Source organism: Asterias amurensis, chromosome 3 (genome assembly GCF_032118995.1).
Source record: "Asterias amurensis chromosome 3, ASM3211899v1".
NCBI lineage: Eukaryota > Metazoa > Echinodermata > Asteroidea > Forcipulatida > Asteriidae > Asterias > Asterias amurensis.
Window position 1 is genome coordinate 21,582,334 of NC_092650.1, and position 22,744 is coordinate 21,605,077.

Genomic DNA, 22,744 nt, shown 5'->3' on the forward strand with positions numbered 1-22,744 from the left:
CGATAGTCATTATTAAGCTAATGAAGCTAATGATGGTGAAGTAATTTAGCTCTTACCCCAACAAAACGCTCATTAATAAACACAAAGGAAACTGTATTTATTCATCATTCATGATAATATTGTCGAAAACTCACGCCTTCGCATTTAATCAGTATAATCATTGAGTCAGATAAAAGCCTTGAAAAGCTATTGTGTCCATTTTATCCTTACAAACAAATATTCGCCATAAAAATTAACGATCCGTTTAACGAGAGACATTTATTGTTCTCATTCGAACTTGTGCTTTTATACAAATATCAAGGTTCCAATTGTGCCTACAAATTAAGCTGTGTCTATCTTTTAAAATTTGAACTACGATTCCAGTAATTAACTGCAAGAATCTTGAAGTATTAGTTTTCAGCAAACTCGGGCGGTGCAGGGACTAGAGGGTCAGAAACCTACAGCAGCGTTTGATGTTATAAAGCATTTTGAGAAACATTTGTATTCGAAAGAATGTGGTATACATTTGTGTATAAATTTGTGTTAAAGGCAGTGGACACTATTGGTAATTACTCAAAACAATTATTATCACTAAACCTTTCTTGATGACGAGTAATGGGGAGACTTTGATGGTATAAAACATTGTGAGAAACGGCTCCCTCTGAAGTGCCATAGTTTTTGAGAAAGAAGTAATTTTCCACGAATTTGATTTCGAGACCTCAGATTTAGAACTTGAGGTCTCGAAATCAATCATCTAAACGCACACAACTTCGTGTGATAAGGGTATTTTCTTGTTTTATTATTATCTCGCAACTTTGATGACCGATTGAGCTCAAATGTTCACAGGTTAGTTATTTTATGCATGTTGTGATACACCAACTGTGAAGGCTAGTCTTTGACAATTACCAATAGTGTCCACTGCCTTTAAAAGCAGTGGATACTATTGGTACTTACTCAAAAACATTGTTAGCATAAAAACTTACTTGGTAACGAGCAATGGAGAGCTGTTGATAGTGTAAAACATTGTGAGAAACGGCTCCCTCTGAAGTAACGTAGTTACTTTGAGAAAGAAGTATTTTTCTACTCAAATATTTGAATTTGATTTCGAGACCTCATAATTAAATTTTGAGGTCCCGAAATCAAGCATCTGAAAGCACACAACTTCGTGTGACAAGGGTGTCTAGATACACCGACTGAGAAGACTAGTCTTTGATAATTACCAATGTGACACGGCCCAAAATCAATTCAAAACAACCACATGTGCATTCACCAACACAATTCACAAACAAAACTTTTTTTTTTAATCTGCAGCTAAGGATTCCTTCTGCCAATGCTCGCCCAGCCAAGACATGTTTGCAGTGTGCATGACTTTTATCTGACGATTTTGATTTCTCCTATGGGCAACGTGGTAAGCTCAAGAGTTTTGAACACTTAAAAACTTGTCTTGATAGATGGCCTCAAGTCTGAGAACAGACAATCTAAGCATACTGATCGAGACGTCGATGTAAACCATGCCCGCCGATTTCACAAAACTCTTTATAACTTAGGATTAATCTTATGACTTAGGACGAGTCCCAACCCTGCACTGTAGCATGCAGACGGACGAGGTACTCGTCCTAACTCGAGATAAGACAAGTCTTTGTGAAATCGACGGCAGTTTTAACTTAAAAGTCAACACAAATATATAACATCTCGAAAATGCAAAGTTTCATATCCTATATATATATTTGGTTTGCGGTAACACCATAATGTGTATCTACTTAACAGGTAGAGTTTGTTCTAAGAGAACTAACTGTCTTGCTTTATTCTACTACCGCGGAGTAGATTGTTCGGGTGTTCAGGAGACTTCTCAGTTCTGAAAGAACTGTCCTGCTTATTAACTGTTACCCGGGCGGATGGTATAGAAATAGGCTGGGACTATAGCCCTATAGGACTCTTCCTCTGTATACAGACTGTAGTGTATTAGAAAAGTGTAAGGCCACCAGGGCTAGCTGGGGACTGCTATTTTAGCTTGGGATTGTAATATTAACTGTACTACCGCGGAGTCAGTTCTTGAATTGGTCTCAACGTTTCGACTAGCTTGCTCTAGAACTAGAACAACTCTACCAAGCAAGTTGATACACACAATGGTGTAACCGCAAACCAAATAAATGTTGAGTAGGATTTGAAACTTTGCATGGTGGAAATACGATATAGAAAGGTTTGCGGTAACAACACCATGTAATGACTATCTCTAAAGAGTTGGGGGTGGTTCTGAAAAGAACCGTTGGTTTCAACTCGACGTTTCGATCAGTTTCGATCGAAACGTCGAGTCAATTATATGTTGATACCTCACCATGCAATGCCTCAAATCGTATATTTAATATCCTAACTTCAAAAACATCTGACAAAAAAACCAGTCCGTCAGTTTCAGTTCTTTTGCGAATTAAGGAGTTGAATTGTCTAAATTTAGTGTATAAAATCGATACCACCATACCCTGTGGCACACAACACACAATTATCGAAAAATCGACTGTTTACGGGCTTCTGTCATCGTAAACTTGCTATACCAAATCGACCTTGAAAAATCCATGTTATTTGTTTATGTGGCAGTGATTAAAAGTGTGGTTTCTCATTTTCATCTGTAGGCTGTGTAGAGACCACAGAGATGTTGAGGCAACGAACGCTTTGGGGTTGATGATGCCTCGAGCTGACGAATGACTCGTACAAGTTTAACCAGTTGGTCTTCGACTACTCAAGCGACAAGACTGAGAGGATGACCCAATTTCATAGAGCTGCTAAGCACAAAAATTTGCTGAGCATGACATTTCTTCCTTGAAAAAAACAAGATTACCAAATTTCCATTTATTGCTATGCTTGTTACTGGTATTCAGCTGCTGATGTTTGCTTATCGTGCAAATCAAGTGGAAATTTGGTTGTAATCCTGTTTTATCAAGGCAAAAATTTCATGCTAAGCAAATTTATGTGCTAAGCAGCTCGTTGAAATTGGGCCCATATCTTCGATGGATTGCACAATGATAGACAATGAAAAAGTGCCTTAGCCAAATGATAGTCTTTCTCGCTCGGACAATTCATCAAAGTTTGTGGTCAATGATGCCATGTGCACTCCATCTACTTTGCTATTTGTCCACAAACTAAGACTATTTTAATAAGAATTCAATTCTCCGAATCCATCAAAATCCAGCACTGAGTATGTGACTCATGAACACCAAATATTGGGCTAGTGAAAAAAAACCGATTTTCATTGATAACAATTTTAGACGATAATCTGCATCGTTTTTCTACTTAATTAACCACCGGGAAAGACCCCTTGCATAACGCGAAACGCTACACTGACGCGCACGTTTTCACGCACAAAGAACAGATTTCGTCCTTCATTCGTCCCCAGCGCCTTGCTTTAACCAAAGGCACTGGGATGGGCAAACGTATCATGCACTGTCATTGGTTTAAAAATGCGCAGTCCCATCATGCATCACACTCACACTGCACCATATTTCTATGCACTGCATACATGACGTACTTCCTGAACAAGAATCTGTGCAAGCGATTAGCCCATCCCAGCGGTCCTGGATAGACTGGCCGCTGGGACCGAGCGAACTTTCGTCCATTCATTTGCCTCCTTTGACCCCAGTGAGGGCGCTTTTTGAGCGTGTGACGTCACATGAAGGGTCCATGTGCACCAAAACCATAGAAGCTTGTTCAGTATGAAATAATGTAAATCTACACTCATAAAGTAAGGTGTTTTGTGGCTAATCACCAACTAGGAAATTATTTACCAGCTTTCAACCAATCGAAGCAAAAGTTTAGAACAACGGTAGACGCCATCTTGGATTGTATAAAAACCGTATTGGACATGTGAGCAACACATAACTCGCGTGCGTCAACACCATCGCCACACACCAGTGTATTCATACATCGGAAATACCTCCTAATCCAGTAAAGATTAAGGGAATAAATCCTAACAAAATTGTACATCTAAAGTAGAGTATCTAAAGGTTAGATTGACGAGAAGAAAATAAATCCGTATAATTAGAAGCATGTATAGACCGAAAATAGTTCCAACTATGATAAAACACGACCCCGTAAAAATTCTTAACCTTCTATGTAATAAAAATATAAGCACTTCAACTATGAAAACCTCAGGATAATTAGTTTTAAAATTAATAATTTACGGTAGTCTATACTGTGCAGTTACGTCACACTTCAAAAAGTCACAGAATGAATTACGAAATGTACAAGCAAAACGTTTTTCTGTAATCAATTTACGTCGTTCATTTTGATAAATGGTAGAATATAAAAGCTACTTCTTATTATATAGCTCTATAGCTACAACACAACCTCAAAAATATAAACATAATTAGTCAGAATGGTGGCCTTGAATATAGGCGGAATCAAACGTAAATGTTAAAGCAATGGACACCTTTGGTAACTGTCAAAGACCAGTTTTCTCACTTGGTGTATCTCAACATATGCACAAAATAACAATCAAATTGAAACATTTTTGTGGGAAACTAATTCTTTCTCGAAAACTACATTACTTCAGAGGGAGCCGTTTCTCAAATTGTTTTATACTTTCAACAGCTCCCCATTGCTTGTTACCAAGTAAGTTTTTAGGCTAAAAATTATTTTGAGTAATTACCAATAGTGTCCAGTGCCTTTAACAACAATAGTATTCATAAACAAATGGGCCATATTTTTGACCGCGTGAGGGCGCTCTCAATCACTTCCGGGGTTATATTCGTTCATATCCAAACCATTTATTAAAGACTGGAACACATTACCACCACAGACATCTAATCCATCACGGACAATAAGACTTTTGAAGGAGCCGTTATAATCCACCTCTAAAGCAAATTGAAACTACGGCGCAACACCAAAGTGACAGAACGCCTATTGATTTGTGCAGGGCGAATCGCGTATACCCCCGGAAGTGATAAAAATACTATTTATAGCGCCCTCGCGCGGTCAAAAATAAGGCGCATTCACTCCTGCCCTGATCATTGACGCCAATGTTATTGACAAGGTTCAAGATTTGTGACCCCTAAACGTGATTATTTACTCTAATATCGTACTCTAGGGTCGTCAATGTTGGCTGAATTTCTTCGACAAAAATTCACGACTTTTGCCCCATCTCGCTTGACCAGAGTTACAGAACAACCGATATGAGCAGAGGCTGCGTGGAAAATAGACTACATTTTCAGAACGGAAAAATTAACCTTGTTTGTAAAAATAATGTATCCCACATTTATTTTTGTCAAGTTTTTCGGCTGTTTTTATGTAACAAGGGATAGAAAGGTCTATCCCCTCCTCTTTTCGGCCGGGTTTGTACACCCGATTCTTACTTTTTCCCAGAAGTGTTTATTTTTTAAGAAGAAAAACAGCATTATTTATGATTTTGAAAACAACTTCAAGAAAAATTGATATATTGCTATCGAAGAACTTGTAGTTAGATATTAACCTGTTATAAATTGTACTTATTTGTTAACAATAAATCAAACACTTTGTCGCGACATGTTCGGGTGTCGTCACCTCCTCCTTTTCGCGCAGTTGAGCAACACAGGATAGCAACATCTATCCCGTCCTCTAATCGAATTTGTACACACAAATTCTTACCTTGTTATTTTGAAGAAAATGACACATTAACAAACTTTGAAAACACCTTCAAGAAAAGTTGCTACATATTACCTCAAAAAGTGAACAAAACAAAAATTTGTGGTTGAAAATGATCATGTTTGTAGCACTTTGCACTGTATGTCATGGGAGTTTATAAGTGGGGTGCACACTCAAGTAACCGGTCAAGTGTCCCCACTCGCCCGCCAATAATTGTCTTGCAGTTTTACAGTACAAGCAATTAAACTGCGATCGGTGGGAAAGGTGAAACATTTTCCCCTTTGAACCATCTGTTAATCAATCTATCTCTGTCATATACTTGTTTTCATCTTCGTTGTCTGGGGACAAAAACCGTTGTACAGCCTTGATGGTCCTAGTAAACCTGCTTGCTTTTAAAATGAATCGTTGGTTAAAATCGGACAGTTTCTTTTCGGTCTTCCGCATCTCCTCTCTGGAAAGGTAACAAAAAAAGAAAAACATGCAGTCAGTGTGGTTAACAACGTCGGTCAATGTAATCCAAAAAAGACAATAAAACTATACGACAAAATAATAATAACAGTAACCGAGTAGTAAATTCCACTGACGTCGTCCAGGCCTAGTCAAGATGCCACCTCGCGATTACATTCTCTAACAGTGGACTCAAATGTATTCAATAATAACCTTAATAAATTAGTTCATGACTAGATTACTTGAAATCACAAAAAGTTTTATGCAATATTCGTTAGATAAAATATAAAACGTCTGTCTTACTGTATTTTCTCCACTTTCTCCGACAGTTTTTCCATTTGGCTGATCTCACCGATCAACACACTCTGTTGTTGCTTCTGTCTTCTTTCGATGTTATTCAAACTGTCCCGATATGGCTGAACTGTGTCATGTCTGAACCTGAGTAAGAAATACAAAAACCGGTTGTCAAACTGTTTCTTTCTCACTATCTTTCTTCTTTCTTACTTTCTTTCGTTCTTTCTTTCATATTTCTTTCTTTTTTTCTTTTTTCTAGCCTATCACAACTATAGATGGAAATGGAAGCCTCTTTATTAATCGTCTATTCAATTCTATCTTGAGCTGTCTGTTGACAAAAAACCAATTCCCCCATAATGTTCTTACATTCTCATCCCCTCTTTGTTGTATTAAGAATGGACGCAAAGTAATGACCCCAACACAGTGATAGAGTTTCCCGCATCATTTTGAACTTTTGCTTCGGATTTGGGCGCAGAAACTCCAAAAGATGTCAACAGAAAGCTTTAATCAAAACTGCCACAGTATACCTTTCCATGACGACCGGGCATTTTTGCTGAAAATCGTCTAGCTTACTCTCCATGAACCTAGCAGCATTTTCGGCAGACTTTTCACGGAGTGCGTTCTCCAGGCGATTCTTGTTCCAGTCTAGCCCACTTTTGATACCATACCCACACAACGCAACGCCACTGACGACAACTGCAGCTCCTCCGGCCGTAACTGCAGTAGCTACCCCGCCTGCAAATGTTGCCGCTGCACCCAAACCCTGTTTGAATGGTATAGAAGCACAGGACATTCAATCATTCTTTACACTATGGTTATAAATAATATACCTGGTCAAAATCTACCTTGATTTGGCCCACATTCAGAGACCTGACCCATAATATTGGTCAGTCTGACCCAGAAATTGAACTTTATCCCAAACATTTCATGACAGATTCCGAGTCTTCTGACTGAAAAATAGTTTGGACCCACGGAAACCGGATCCGGGTAAATTCTGCCCGGGAGCTTTGAGAGTGTAGCTTAGGTTTGGAAGACACAAAGTAGCAACGTTACAGTATAGCTGCTGACACATAACTTGTTAAAATTTACCCAATTGATGTTGCCACATAAGTACCCCCCCCCCCCCCCCAAAAAAAAAAAAAAAAAAAAAAAAAACAATACAAATCACGGCCTAAAGAGTTAAAATGGAATTAAGTTTTGCCAATACAATTGCATTGGTGTAAATATTAACACCCAGAATTTATTTTGGATTCTCTCTCGTGCATCTATGTAAAAACACCCATGGTGTCAATTTTAACACCCCAGTTTCTGCAGGTTTTTTTTTTTTTTTTTTTTAACTATTCTTTAAACGGACGGGGGCGTTGTAAAGTTTCAATATGAATGTTTTGCATTTTACAGCCGGCACAAAAGGGAAAGGCAGGACTTTTTGAGACGCTGTTGGCAGCAGAATCACCACGGTAATGCATTCTTCTTGGAAATGTGCGCATGCTCAGAGTGACGTCAATAGTTGAAATACAATTGCATTGTGTAAAGTCTGCTGCCACCTAGCGTTTCAAAGTCTCACATTGCAGCTAAAGGGAGAGTGTGCCTTTATTATTGGTCATTACGCGGAAAGGACCGCAAAGGAAACGTTTTGAAACTCTCCTAAACCTTTTAAATAGAGGGATCAAAATTACAACAGTCACCGAGTTTTTTCTATAAGAGAAACTTTAAGTATAACGATAGGTATACGGAGCGGGTGCTTACTGATGAGATTATTGAGGAAATATTAAAAGTGTCCACCTACCGTTAGCACTGGTCCATATTTTGCACTCAAACTTAAAGGTGCGCTGCTTAAAAACTTTCTTGAAACCCCAAACCATTGGTCCACGAACCCAATGCTGATATCCCGACCAGAAACCTCGGCAGCGTCGCTGTAGTCCATTTCCACTTTTCTGTGTCCACCCTCCACATTTCTAATCAGATTTATGTCTGGAAACGACTCCTGGAACAATTCTATGATAAATAGTATACAAAGGAAGGGGAAATACTAATTCAATTTTGTGATGTACTGATTTTCCAATATAGATAGATGTATATATCTGTAGGCCTTTTTAAAACCGCACTCAATGTGGGTGTTTAATTACCTATAGTTGTTTGTTTGTTGGGGTGTTTGCTTGTTTGTTTGTTTGTTTGTTTGTTTGTTTGTTGTTGTTGTTTTTGTTTTGTTTTGGAATTTTTGTTGTTTTATTTTGGGAGTTTTCATATCAGACCAACAAATAATGTGATCTAATTAGAGCCCAGGGCAAATCTACCTTGTACACCAGCCTTTAATTCGTCTTGCTCAAGTTTAATGACTGAATTCAAATTCTTCTCCATATCATCGGTCCGTTTAAGCGCTACACTTTGTAGTGTCTGAAAAAGAAATTAAACACGTTTTTATCAACAATGACTGTGGAGAGTCAGATGATTTCTAATAGAAAGCCCTGACTTATAAAATTGTTGAAAAGATCAAGTCTCTACCCTAGGGTTAGAACGATGTAAAATGCCACTGTATTTTAAAGGCACTGGACCTTTATATTGGTTATTACTCCAAATAATTATTGGCATAAAATGTTTACTTGATTACGAGTAATAGAGAGCTGTCAAAACATTGTGAGAAACGGCTCCCTCTGAAGTAACGTAGTTTTCGAAAAAGAATAGTTGTCCACGAATTTGATTTTGAGCTCTAGAAATCAAGCATCTGAAGGCACACAACTTCGTGTGACAAGGGTGTTTTTCCTTTCATTATTATCTCGCAACTTCGACGACCAATTGAGCTCCAATCTATACCGTGTTTGTTATTTTATGCATATGTTGAGATACACCAAGTGAGAGAATTGTCATTGACATTTGTCCAGTGTCTTTAATACCCTCATAGGAACAATTTTACCAGAAGTTTAGAAGTCCAAACGCTCATTTATTTACCTTTTGAAAGCAAGCGCAATCATTCTCGTCTAAATCATTCACGCCATCAGTCATGCCTCTTTTGATGTCTTCTTTTGCGTCTTCAAAGGCCTTCTTGGACTGTGAATGAGAACATTTACAAGTAGACTTCTTTTATATGACACCTCACCAAAACATAGTCCCCTCACTGAGGTAAATGGAGAGCTTTACCATTTGCTGAGTCGTGCGCAGAGAGTACACGAGGCACGTTTCCATTGTTGGGCATCGAAGATGCCTGGTAATAAGGTCTTTTAGAGTCTGTAGCTAAACACAATGGATCTTATGCATTGGCCGCCATCTTCGGTGTCCTTTTTAGACCGATCAATTATATTAGGCTCCGCCCACGCCGCACGTGTGTGAGCTAGTATACAAATATTGACTGCTTCGAGTGCTATGGTTTAAACTACGACTCCCGAGGTGATCCCAGGAGCGTTCTATTTTCCCGAGGCGAAGCCGAGGGAAAATAGATCGCTCCGGGGATCACCGAGGGAGTCATAGTTTTCAACCATTGCACGAGTAAAAGCAGTCAATATTTGTTATATAACACCCCAAACATTTCTAAATACTGTACTATTATTATTAAGTTACAGACCTGAATGCTACAATCCACGGACGACGCGAATACAGATTGCAAACACTTTTACTTAATACTGTGTTGCATGTAGTGTCGTGCAATCCGAAATGGTTACAGACTATTAATTTATCATCCTCGTACACGCAACGGACGTCTGGGTACTGCACGCCGTGTGCTAGTCTGTCGGACCATGGAGTTTATTCCTCCATGGTCGGACGAGCGCACGGCGCCGTGTGCTAGTCTTCGGACTAGCGCCTGGCAAACCGACGCACTATCACACGGCCGTCGTCTAGCAAAACTAAGACATGTCATGTGACGCGCTCTTAACCAATGAGCAGGCAGAATACTTGCAAGGGGTGTTATAATAGAACACGTGAGCCTATCCAACACCTTTCTGCATAACACTGCCGCACACGCCAAGCATACCGCACGCATGTCAGACTTTATTTTGCGTAATGGGTTGTGATTGGTCAATATGCAATGGGGCGGAGCTTAATGATCGGTATATTGAAGCGTGCACTGCGCATGACTGTCACCCAAAATAAGCTCTTTTGACAAAATATATTATGTATTTAAATTGTTATTATCATTATCATTGTCATTGTCATTTTCGTTGTCATTGTCAATCCACTTCCAGTGTCAATACAATTATCATTGTAATTGCCGTTGTCAATATCTTTACCATTTCCATTGTCAATACAATTGTCATTGTCATTGCCGTTGTCAATGTCTTTGCCATTTCTATTGTCATTGTCATTGTCATTGTCATTGTCATTATTTACAGCCGTCGTCGTAGCCGTCAATTCGCGTCCAAATTCAAACCTTTTCTTGAACAATCCTTGTAGTAGACAAATTCACAAACAGCAGTGTCCCTTCGACAAAACGAGCCGTTTTGACGGAAAGGTTTTGGATTTCGGTCTCAAGTGATCGAAGTTGAACCTCTTTCTCTCTCCTTCAAAAAAAACCCCATAAATAAGTTATCGATAAATTAAAAATCTTCTGATGGTATCACAGCGTTATTTCTTTAACCAATAGTTTATATCTGGTAAAGAAATGCATAATCGTCACACATGTCAATAACCAATAATAACTATTTGGCGAAGACAAGATAAAATAATATAGAAAGATCTATATTTTGTCTTGAATCATAATTTCCACTTGTCCAAGGAGAAGTGGAAAGCGGTCACTTCACTGACCATTTCTTGCAAAGGTACCCTTGCCCTAATAATAACAAACAGTTGAAGTCATCTGACTCATTATTTGTTATTTTGTTGATATTGTATATTTATCAATTTTTCATAGTTCTTTAATTTCACTACTACTTGGAAACACCGTATAACAAAATGACTAGAATTCCACGTCGTGTTTTCCTATGAAGGGAAAGTTGTTTGGAAATAGAATAGCTTTCAATTATATTATTCGATAATAAAACATATTCAATATAATGAACTACAATAATTGTTCGATATACAAATGTTAATTATTTGATATACCAGCTTATATTATTCGATAAACCAACTTATGTTTTTCGATATACCAACTTATATTTGTCGATATATCAACTGATATTATTCGATATACCAACTTTTATTTGTCAATATACCAACTTATATTTTTCGATATACCAACTTATATGTTTCGATATACCAACTTATTTTTGTCGATAAACTAACTTATATTTTTCGATATACCAACTTGTATGTTTCGATATACCAACTTATATTTGTCGATATACCAATTGACATTATTCGGTATACTAACTTGCTTTTCTGCAGTACCGCTATCATTATTTTCCGAAGGCTTTCGGCCTTTTCTACAATTCGTAACCCTTCTTCATAATGACTTTTGAACTTCGTTTCGATGGCTGATGTTGAAACAAACTCCTGTTAAAGGAAAGGTATACGTTTGTTAATCATTCCTTAATTAATGGTTATAAAAACTTACTTGGTCGCTAAGTACAGCAGTTTCGATCGGGGAGCAATCGGGGGTTAGAGATTATGTTACAAGTTTCCTCCTGCTGTTAGCACCGGTCGTTATTTTGCACCCAAAGTATAGAATATGGACAAATACAACAATCGTTATCCCCAACAACTGAAATCTGAGAAACGTAACTGTTAAGTATCTCAAAAACGGGCCTCTGAATTGAACTGTTCACATAAGCTGGTTTTAATGCATATCATTAACTTCATTTGTATAAGATTAAAACAATCAAACGGTTCCAAAAAACAACAGTAAACTTCCTCTTAAAACCATCGACAAAATATTGTTGCAGGATAACTCATGTGTCTTAGCAGTTGTTCGCAGTCTGATGAGACGAAGGTGATGACGGCCTACCTTAAATGTGTCCTCAAAGCGGTGAAACTCCTTCTGCCTTTTTTGCCAATCCTCCGGAAGTGACCCTGACAAGAAAAACAAAATCTGCAAAAACCACAGGCAAAATTGCACAAAATGTACTGCTACAAGAAAGAAGCAACTCCACTCAATGGAACCCTGAAGTGTAGGTTGGGTAAAAACAGAGCATCTCTGAACAGAGAGTCATGACACATTTTGTTATTACCATAAAACCTTTCTTGATTACGAGTAATTGGGAGAGGTTGAGTATAAAACATTGTGAGAAACAGCTCCCTCTGAAGTGGCGTAGTTTTCGAGCAAGAAGTAATTTTCCACGAGTTTTATTTCGAGACCTCAGATTTAGAATTTGAGGTCTCGAAACCAAGCATCTGAAACACAACTTCGTGTGACCATGGTGCGACAAGGGTGTTTTTTTCTTTCATTAATATCTCGCAACTTCGACTACCGATTGAGCTCAAACTTTCACAGGTTTGTTATTTTATGTATATGTTGAGATACACCAACTGTGAAGACTGGTCTTTGGCAATTACCAATAGTGTCCAGAGTCTTTAAAATGTAAACCATTCGTCAAAGTAACCATATAAGAGCGAAAAGGGGTTATAATCATGTACAATATTAAAACAAAATCATGTATAATTAAAACAGAATGTTTTTGAGCCTCCGGTAAAGACTCTGCTACGGTCGAAGCGTCAACTTTGAGGTAATTAGTGTAATTTGAATGGATTTAATGAAACTGCTTTTTGTGTTAATGGTGGTCTTGAAAACTTCTTACAGTAAAAACAGTTCCCTTAAAGACACTTGACACTGTCGGGTATTTTTAAAGACCATAACATAACAAACCTGCGGAATTTTGAGCTCCGTTGGTCGTCAAAGTTGAGAGATAATAATGAAAGAAAAAAGCCCATTGTAACACGAAGTTGTGTGCTTTCAGATGCTTGATTTCGAGACCTCAAATTCTAATTCTGAGGTCTCGAAATCAAATTCGTGGAAAAACACTCCTTTCTTGAAAACTAGATCACTTCAGAGGGAGCCGTTTCTCACAATGTTTTATATTATCAGTCTCCCCATTACTAACTTGTTACCAAGTAATATGCTAACTATATTATTTTGAGTAATTACCAATAGTGTCCACTGCCTTTAATCAGGAATGAAGAGGAGATCGTTGTTAGACATAGACAACACTTTACTACTCACTATACTATATTACAAAGCATTTATAAAGCACTCTTACAAAAACATGTATCACAGTGCTTTACTTTCCGTTTCACTACAGAAGAGTTGGGATTACACGTTAGTGTAGCCAATGTTCGGGCGCCCTATTCTAGTCCTAAGTATTTAAAGCTTACCTGTTCGGTTTTGCTCATATCCATTTGAGCTAGGTCCCAGCAAGTGAAAACTATCAGAACGTTGGGTTTAGAAATATACTTCGCAACTCTCTTGAAGAAATCTTGGGCCTTTAATTAAAAGAAGAGGGACAACTTATGACTTTTTGTTGTGGCTGTGGCTGTGGCTGTGGGCTGTGGCTATGGCTGTGGTCGTGGTCGTGGTCGTGGTCGTGGTCGTGGTCGTGGTCGTGGTCGTGGTCGTGGTCGTGGTCGTGGTCGTGGTCGTGGTCGTGGTCGTGGTCGTGGTCGGGGTCGGGGTGGGGTTGGGGTCGTGGTCGTGGTCGTGGTCGTGGTCGTGGTCGTGGTCGTGGTTGTGGTTGTGGTTGTGGTAGTGGTTGTGGTTGTGGTTGGGGTTGGGGTTTGGGTTGGGGTTGAGGTTGGGGTTGGGGTTGGGGTTGGGGTTGTGGTTGGGGTTGTGGCTGTGGCTGCTGTGGCTGTGGCTGTGGCTGTGGTTTTGGTTGTGGTTGTGGTTGTGGTTGTGGTTGTGGTTGTGGTCATGGTCGGGGTCGGGGTGGGGTTGGGGTCGTGGTCGTGGTCGTGGTCGTGGTCGTGGTCGTGGTTGTGGTTGTGGTAGTGGTTGTGGTTGGGGTTGGGGTTGGGGTTGGGGTTGGGGTTGGGGTTGGGGTTGGGGTTGGGGTTGGGGTTGGGGTTGTGGTTGTGGTTGTGGTTGTGGTTGTGGTTGTGGCTGTGGCTGCTGTGGCTGTGGCTGTGGCTGTGGTTTTGGTTGTGGTTGTGGTTGTGGTTGTGGTTGTGGTCGTGGTCGTGGTCGTGGTTGTGGTTGTGGTTGGGGTTGTGGTTGTGGTTGTGGTTGTGGTAGTGGTTGTGGTTGTGGTTGTGGTTGTGGTTGTGGTTGTGGTTGTGGTTGTGGTTGTGGCTGTGGCTGCTGTGGCTGTGGCTGTGGCTGCTGTGGCTGTGGCTGTGGCTGTGGTTTTGGTTGTGGTTGTGGTTGTGGTTGTGGTTGTGGTCGTGGTCGTGGTCGTGGTCGTGGTCGTAGTTGTGGTTGTGGTAGTGGTTGTGGTTGTGGTTGTGGTTAGGGTTGGGGTTGTGGTTGGGGTTGTGGTTGTGGTTGTGGTTGTGGTTATGGTTATGGTTATGGTTGTGGTTGTGGTTGTGGTTGTGGTTGTGGCTGGGGTTTAGGTTGTGGTTGTGGTTGTCCAGACTGAACAGGTCTTGCGCGGACCGAAACAATGCACTTTCCAGTGTTTGTCATCAAAGATGGCGGTCAGCGACGTCATGCAATGCATCTGCATGAATTGTTAGCGCACAGGAGCAAGTTTCATGGATAGGAGCAATATAAATTGTCATTAATATTTATTATTATTTGTCTTCTTGACTTTGTTTCATGCATACTTACTGCTTCATCGAGTGAATTTTTGGAATTCACAACAAATATGTGGATGTCGGCATCTTCACAGTATTTAGTCACTTGCTTATCGGTGTCCGATTTAGTACACGTACCTGGACTGGAAGCAAGAGTTCAAGCCCATGAAACATAATGTATATGCTTTATAGTTTAAAAAAAAGGAGTTCCATCAACGTTACGCTGAGTTTTTTGGCAACATTGACAAAGAAACACTAAGAATCGCATTGGAACGTTTCAGCTAAAATTTATCCGTGTCTATAGTTGCTGAAAAACGGGGAAAACTGCATTGCCAAAAGGAGGTACCAACCAAATCCCTGGCCGCAGCATTCACGAACGAACACCAACCCTTTATGAAACGATTATTTCAAAGAGCTATTGGCAGCAGTCCATACATCACTTTTCTATTGCTAATATAGGCCGACCATTCAGCACCGAGTACCTCTGGGAGGGTTGTCCAAAAATTGCATAGTTACCAGTCAATAAGAACCAACTCATTCTGAAGTAATTTGCACTTGTCTTTTGGCCAGTAGACTGTGGTCTCGTGGCAATTCACTTTGCCCGTGTCCAGTACGTTAGTCCTCTTTCCAACTTCCTAGCGGGAAAAAAGGTTAGCTCAATGACAATGTCAAGCAATATAGTTGAGACATAATCGGATATCGATTAAGCGTTACGACATGCTCTGATTTATGAGTGGTGTCGAGGAGTAGGATGAGGAGGAGGAGGGGGAGGAGGAGGAGGGGAGGAGGGGGAGGAGGAGGGGAGGAGGAGTGGGAGCAGCAGCAGGAGCAGCAGCAGCAGCAGCGACGGCGGCGGCGGTGGCGGCGGCGGCTGCAGCAGCAGCAGCAGCAGTAGCAGTAGCAGTAGTAGTAGTAGAAGTAATCATGGACTAGACCTTATACATCCCATGTGCCCTTTTCAGACAAAAATATGTCACCTTAAATCCATCTGCGGCAGAAATAGTTAGAATAATTATGTGATGTGTTTTTCCGCATGATTTGTACACAGCTCAACGGAAGAATACACTAAATCTTATGATTTGAGGCATTGCATGATGAGGTACCTCTTTGTAATGTAAATAGCCGAATCGTGTCTGTCTGTGTGTGTGTGTATCTTTTTGGATCTCCTCCCTGGATACCGCTTCAAACCTTGCCAAATTTACACGGAAGAAAGACGCCGACTTCGTCTCTTGAACAAAAAAACACCAGAATTTGGGGGGGGGGGTTGGTTTGCCCGCCGTTTTCACTGTTGCTATGGGCAGCGCGCGCGTACAATGCAAGCAAAGAACTGTTGCTATGGGCCGCACGCGCGTACAGTACAGTGGGGGCGCCCAAAGCCTCATTTTGGGTAAGAATTGTGACGTCATGCATAAATACTAAGAGAGAGGCGTATGGAATGGGAACACGGAGGCAGGCTTTAAAGCACGTGGGGCGGGGAGAGGGGAGGGGCGGGGAGGGGGAACGGCACCTTTTATTTAACTGTTGCTATGGGACGGGATCATGTAGAACGAAGGCAGGTTTTAGAGCACGTGGAATTGGGAGAGGGAGGGAGCAGGGGGACGGGAGACAGCACCTTTTATTTAATTGTTGCTATGGGACGCGACGGGATCATAGAGAACGAAGACAGGTTTTAGGAGCACGTAGGGCGAGGAGAGGGAAGGGGCAGGGGGAACGAGTATAGTGTTTGAAGCTTTGCATGTTGTGAATAAGAGTAACTATAAATATAAATATGAATAGTAAACTTGCGGTTTACAACCATGAGTACTCATAGTTGTACCCGCAAGTTTACTATTCATATTCAATATTTACTCTTATGACTTAGTATATTATCGGACTCGTACTTCCATGCTTATTGGTGCCACGTAGCCATCAAGATCACCTTCAGCGTGCTCGGCTGGACGGTCTGTTCCCTCTACCAAAACGAAACCAGCTGTTGTTTCACCAAATAGGCTCGCCAAGACCTTGTCCCGCAGCAGAGCATTGATAAGCGCCGATTTACCGCTACTTGTCCTAACATACGTAAGATGAAATCAATGTACAGTTAATTTTGTGGCACAAAACTACGGAGATAGTACCATCCAATGTGTTGAGATCCTGAGTTCCATTTTGCTCAGGGCCCACTTTTATAGAGTTGCTTAAGCACAAAACCCTTGATTAGTAAAATAAGATTACCGGCCAAGACTCCACTCAATTTATTTTGCCATGAAATTTGGGCCAATAACATGTGTAAAATAAGCATGCTATATTCGTGCTTAAGCAATTTTTTTGCTTAAGCAGCTCTGTGAAATTGCCCCCAGTACTTGGAAGTCTGGTGGTACGGGAGACATTGATGTAAGCGTCGTAACATGCGTGGTGTGTGAGCGCACCTATGATTGACAATCTCGGCAATACGTCAAAATGAATGCTAACTGAGATGATAATACAATGTAACCTACGTTTTAATATTGTTCGTTGGAAGGCAAGGGAGCGGTATAAGACCATCGTGTACTATATCAAAGTATGAAAAACACAATTGGTGACTGTGACGCCACCTGAGGTCAAATACGGTAATTTAAAGCTTTAATGAGTTAACCTTTGCTGCACCATATCTCAAGAAGTACAAAGCCGATTTCACACCTTGTGCATTGGAGATTAGGCGTGGGTAAACGTGACCTCCATATCTCAAGAACTTCATAACCGATAGTCAAGCTTTTTTCAGAGGCTCCTTTTGGCATTGAATATTAACTTTTGGTTACCGTGACCCAATGCTTACCTTTACTTCCGGGTCACCCGGAAGTGGGACTAAATCTCAAGAACTACAAAAAAAGAAATCTCTAAAATTTCATTTAAAATTTCATTTAAAATTTCATTTAAAATTTCATTTAAACTCAATATCAGAATGGAGACCAGGTTTATCTTTTTAGGCACACAAGTAGAAAAAAAGGCCCGTCAAAAGTCAATAGTTTTATATTACAAAATCAGACTAACCTAAAGCTTTGAGGCCCTAATTCGGAACAGCTTTGTGTTCGTGCACAAACACCTATGTATAGATTTAACTGTTAGCTTTTTATGGCAAACATTTATATGGTTGCTTCCCTCACCCTTTTCCCCAGGGGTTGGGGTGGGGGTTTGAATAGAACTTCCTCCAAATAGGAGGTCTATACAGAAGCACAAGATAATTACTTACATTCCAAAGAAGACAGCTTTCATCTTGCCCCGCCCGACGATATGACAGATACTTTTTATTTTGTCTCTTAGCTCGTTCAGTTTCATCTCAGATTCTGTAAAATATTTTTTGGGGAAATCTGCCATGGAAAAGAAAGACGTACTGTATTAAATGGGTCAAATCATTTAACCTATATGGTGCAGTAGTATGAATGGGTAGTGCCAGTGTCGTGGCTGAGCGGTTAATAGCACTCAACTACATCACTAGTGTTTCTGATCGGCAGAGTTGGGGTTCGAGTCCCGGTCGTGACACTTGTGTCCGCAAGACAACTTATAACCTTTGCACCGTCCGGGTGGGACCGTAAAAGCCGTATGTGAAGACAGTCCCGTGCCATAGTGTTTTTGTATACAAGTCGCTATAGACACACAAGGCCTAAAGGTCACTTCATGGTGTTGTTGGCTGCAAATAAACAATTTTTCCATGGTCCGTTGCCATCTACTCCTGGGGCTGAAACATACGGATTTAGGCTTGGGTCTTCAGATCACATAGCTGCTACAGGCTGCTACAGCAAAAAACATTACCTCCCCAACTTTTACGAAGCAATCATGGTTAAGTGTCTTGTTATGACCGGGACTCGAACCCACACTCTGCTGATCAGAAACACCAGAGCTTGAATCCGGTGCTCTCAACCGCTGGGCCAATGGTGTTATTACACAATCAGTCAGTGCCACGTATAGTGACGTAGTTTTCGAGAAAGAAGTAATTTTTACGAAATTAAGAAAGTAATTTTTCCTCGAATTTGATTTCGAGACGTCAGAATTAGATTTCAGAGTCTCGAAATAAAGCATCTGAAAGCACACAACTTCGTGTGAAAAGGGTTTTTTTATATCGCAACTTCGACGACCAATTGAGCTCAAATTTTCACAGGTTTGTTATTTTACGCATAAGTTGAGATAAACCAAGTGAGAAGACTGGTCTTGGACAAATTTATCAATAGTGTCCAGTGTCTAAGAGTACATGTATTTAGGATAGTAAGGGCGATACGGTCTGTCCTTTATCCGATCCATCGCACTTCGTTTTGTTGATACACACACTGTCATGTACCCCTGGGTCTGGGCCTTTACATTCATTTACTTACCGTGATCTGCAACAATTTCAAGCATACTTTGAACGAAATTCATGTCCTTTTCGTAGATCGTCTTCATTGATTCCTTAGCCGCGGCAAATTGACGAATACGTATGGCAGAGTCGCTCTCTTCAGAAGTTCCTTCGAAGGTTGCCATCTTGATGCTTTCAAGTGGGAAATGTTTACACTTTAGGTTGGAAATAACAACATACAATAGCGGGCAACTTATCAAAATAAGTAAAATTGTACTGTAGTACGTTACTATTTACGTTCACTAAAGCAAGGTTCACCGGTTTCTGTTGTGCACGGGTTAAATAATCTACTGACGCCTAGACTTGATTCAAGTCCCACATCGCCAGAAAACTATTGTTTGTTGATGCTCTAAATTCCCCAGAACCTCAGTGTTCCGCACCATTCTCGGGACCACGTTATTTTTGACGGCGAGCGCGCACTAAACGGGTTGTTGGCTATGTTGGCGCGATATGCTTACGCGGGACCTCTCACACGAGAGCCAATGGAACTTGAATCAAGTCTAACTTAAGCCTGTAATGGGAGCTGCAGGGGAAAACCTAAATTTAGTTCCGCAGTCTACATGTTTATGTTTTTCGTAATGCCAGAAAGAACGTTTCAGAAAGAGGAACTTTGTACATTTAAAACTCACTTTTATTCCCACCTATCAAATCATAACACCATTGGTAAAGCAACTTCAATCAGTATACCCAAATCACCACATCTGATTGGGAGTTGGAAGTGAAAACGGCCGGCCTTTCCTTAATATTGTAATATTATTTCATCTTACCTTTAATTAATCTACTTATCGTTTTGTTTTTAGTTATTTCTCATTTTGTTGTTAGTTTGCAAAACAGATCCATGTGTTAAACATTATCACCCCCACGCGCCCCCCCCCCCCCCACACACACACACACATAATTGAATTTGATACCATTTACTAGGGGAATTGCTTGCTAAACCGTAACCAACATTTATTTTATGTGTGGCCACATTCGGGGACTCATCATTGTGTAAGCTGTGTTTTCCCCGCACTGTGAAACCTGGTTTTCCCCTACCCCTATATATATATAGGACTCTTTCTCTGTACACAAAACGAAAGTGTAAGACCCCCAGGGCTAGTTTTCCCCCAGCTTACACAATCGTCTGTGAATGTTCACATCATGGATTGTAGTAGACCATAGAGTTATATAAACTGCTCAAAAAAAGTAAGGAAACTTTTTTCAATCCAGTATATTTGTTATTATTTAATACTCTCTTTGTATATGGTATATTATATCATTGCAAAGCTGAACTGTTCCTGTTTAAAATGATATCGTAATTGCAATGATTACATGTTGCTGGACTTGACCACGTTAATGTGAATGAGACAAAGTCACAAATCAAATGTGCCAAATTAGCAATTTTGTGTTAACGTGTGAACAATCAAATTGACACTGTAATTCAAACAAGCAAGACAACTGACTGATCTTAATCCACTTAATTGAGACAAGAAATTTGGTATAGAGCAAGACAACTTACTGATCTTAATACACTTATTGATACAAAAAGTTCAGTAACAAGTGGATGATCCGAAGGCGTTGATGACAGCCTGGCACCTTCTTCTCATGCTGCACACAAGTCCTGTGATGCGCTGATGATGAGGGATGGCGTTCCATTCTTTATTAAGGAACCTGGGGTGGATTTCACAAAGAGTTAGGACTAGTCCTAACTTAAGACTCGTCCTAGGGGATATACAAAACGTGTGGCTAGTCCTAAGTTAGGACGAGTAACTCGTCCTAACTCGAGATAAGACTAGTCTTAACTCTTTGTGAAATCCACCCCAGGTTAGGTCAGCCACAGTTGATGTGTTGGTGGTTCTGGCGTGGACAGCAAGGCCAAGCTGGTCCCACAGATGTTCCATGGGATTCAGGTCTGGACTGTTAGCAGGCCAATCCATCCGGTGCACCCCAAAAATTTTCAGGTAGTCAGTCACCAGTCGGGCTCGATGGGGGCAAGGGTTGTCATCTTGAAAGATGGCATTTGGTCCAAGAGTCTGCAAGTATGGGACTGCATTCGGCTGTAGAAAATCGTCTTGCAAATACCCATCACACAAGGTGTTTTTCATGAGATGAGGGTTTATGTACAATGAGCTCACTGGTGCAAATCTTTTTGTAAACCATTACTGGTTCTGAAAAGCTTGATCGGTTCGATTATTGAGCATTACCTATTGACCATTCACATAACAACGGTAATTTTGGCACATTTGATTTGTGACTTTGGCTCATTGTTATTCGTGTAGCCAAGTTCAGCAACATGTAACCATTGCAAATGTGGTATTATTTTAAAGAGGAACAGTTCAGCTTTGCATTGATATATACCATATACAAAGAGAGTATGAAATAATAACAAATATACTGGAATGAAAAAAGTTTCCTTACTTTTTGTGAGCAGTTTATAAGAACTAGAGGCGGGCGCACGAGTGATGCTTCGTGCACAAACGCCACGGGACCCACGGTGATGACGTAGGGTCCTCTACTGGGTCTCCTTTTCCGTCTACCCAAGATAACTAGCGCGTCATTCTGCACGCGTGTTGAATATGAAATACACGTTGAGGTTTTTTTTATTGAACGCTCACGCGATGCTGCATGACACCTCCCCTCCCCCGGGTTTCAGAGTAACCACCTGAAACCAAGTATCAACTGACCAATAACAATATTCTTAATACAAGTATTAACTGCCAGACGAAAGTTTTGCTGCATTGGGCCCGGCAGACACCTCCCCTCCCCGGGTTAAACATCAGAGGAACCACCAGAAACCAATTTGAAATGACAAATAACAATATTTTTAATACAAGTATCAACTGCCAGACGAAAGTCTTGCTGCTTTGGGCCCGGCAGACACCTCCCCTCCCCCGGGTTTCAGAGGAACCACCTGTAACCAAGTTGAAATGACCAATAACAATATTCTTATACATTAGTATCAACTGCCAGACAAAAGTTTTGCTGCATTGGGCCCGGCAGACACCTCCCCTCCCCCGGGTTAAACATCAGAGGAACCACCTGAAACCAAGTTGAAATTACCAATAACAATATTCTTAATACGAGTCAACTGCCAGACAAAAGTTTTGCTGCATTAGGCCCGGCAGACACCTCCCCTCCCCCGGGTTAAACATCAGAGGAACCACCTGAAACCAAGTTGAAATTACCAATAACAATATTCTTAATACGAGTTTCAACTGCCAGACAAAAGTTTTGCTGCATTAGGCCCGGCAGACACCTCCCCTCCCCCGGGTTAAACATCTAGTAGCCGAAGTCGTCGTTTCGGACACGGCCTTACTATGACTACGCAACTCAGTGCCCGGCGAAACATGACGTATATAGTGTTTTGTCAACAGAGGGCGGTTTGAATGTAAACACAGGTCACATCGTCTAGGCGCTGTTGTACAGAAACAACCAACTTTACAAGCAATGAAATTCAACATCACGTAATATTTAGAAAATGTTACAGGTAACAAAAAA

At 40.6% G+C, this 22,744-nt stretch overlaps 2 protein-coding genes across 2 annotated transcripts in view; both read right to left on the minus strand.

Annotated features, from left to right (window-relative positions):
- Window positions 1-1,715: 1,715 nt before the first annotated feature.
- The window catches only part of LOC139934681 (mitofusin-1-like), a 40,967-nt gene continuing 19,938 nt past the window's right edge, over window positions 1,716-22,744 (minus strand). The window contains exon 17 of the transcript XR_011785723.1: window positions 1,716-4,317. The gene's annotated coding sequence lies outside the window, so the exon portion shown is untranslated. The remainder of the gene's footprint in view (window positions 4,318-22,744) is intronic.
- Window positions 4,314-19,460, minus strand: LOC139934777 (mitofusin-1-like). The gene is made up of 15 exons (XM_071929182.1): window positions 19,248-19,460; window positions 18,131-18,248; window positions 16,806-16,974; window positions 15,442-15,560; window positions 14,960-15,068; window positions 13,567-13,674; window positions 12,203-12,286; window positions 11,630-11,751; window positions 10,691-10,820; window positions 9,277-9,375; window positions 8,625-8,724; window positions 8,117-8,325; window positions 6,858-7,093; window positions 6,340-6,474; window positions 4,314-6,040 (listed from the first exon to the last, which is right to left on the minus strand). The coding sequence occupies exons 1-15, from the start codon at window positions 19,390-19,392 to the stop codon at window positions 5,887-5,889; spliced, it is 2,037 nt and encodes a 678-aa protein (XP_071785283.1). The 5' UTR covers window positions 19,393-19,460; the 3' UTR covers window positions 4,314-5,886.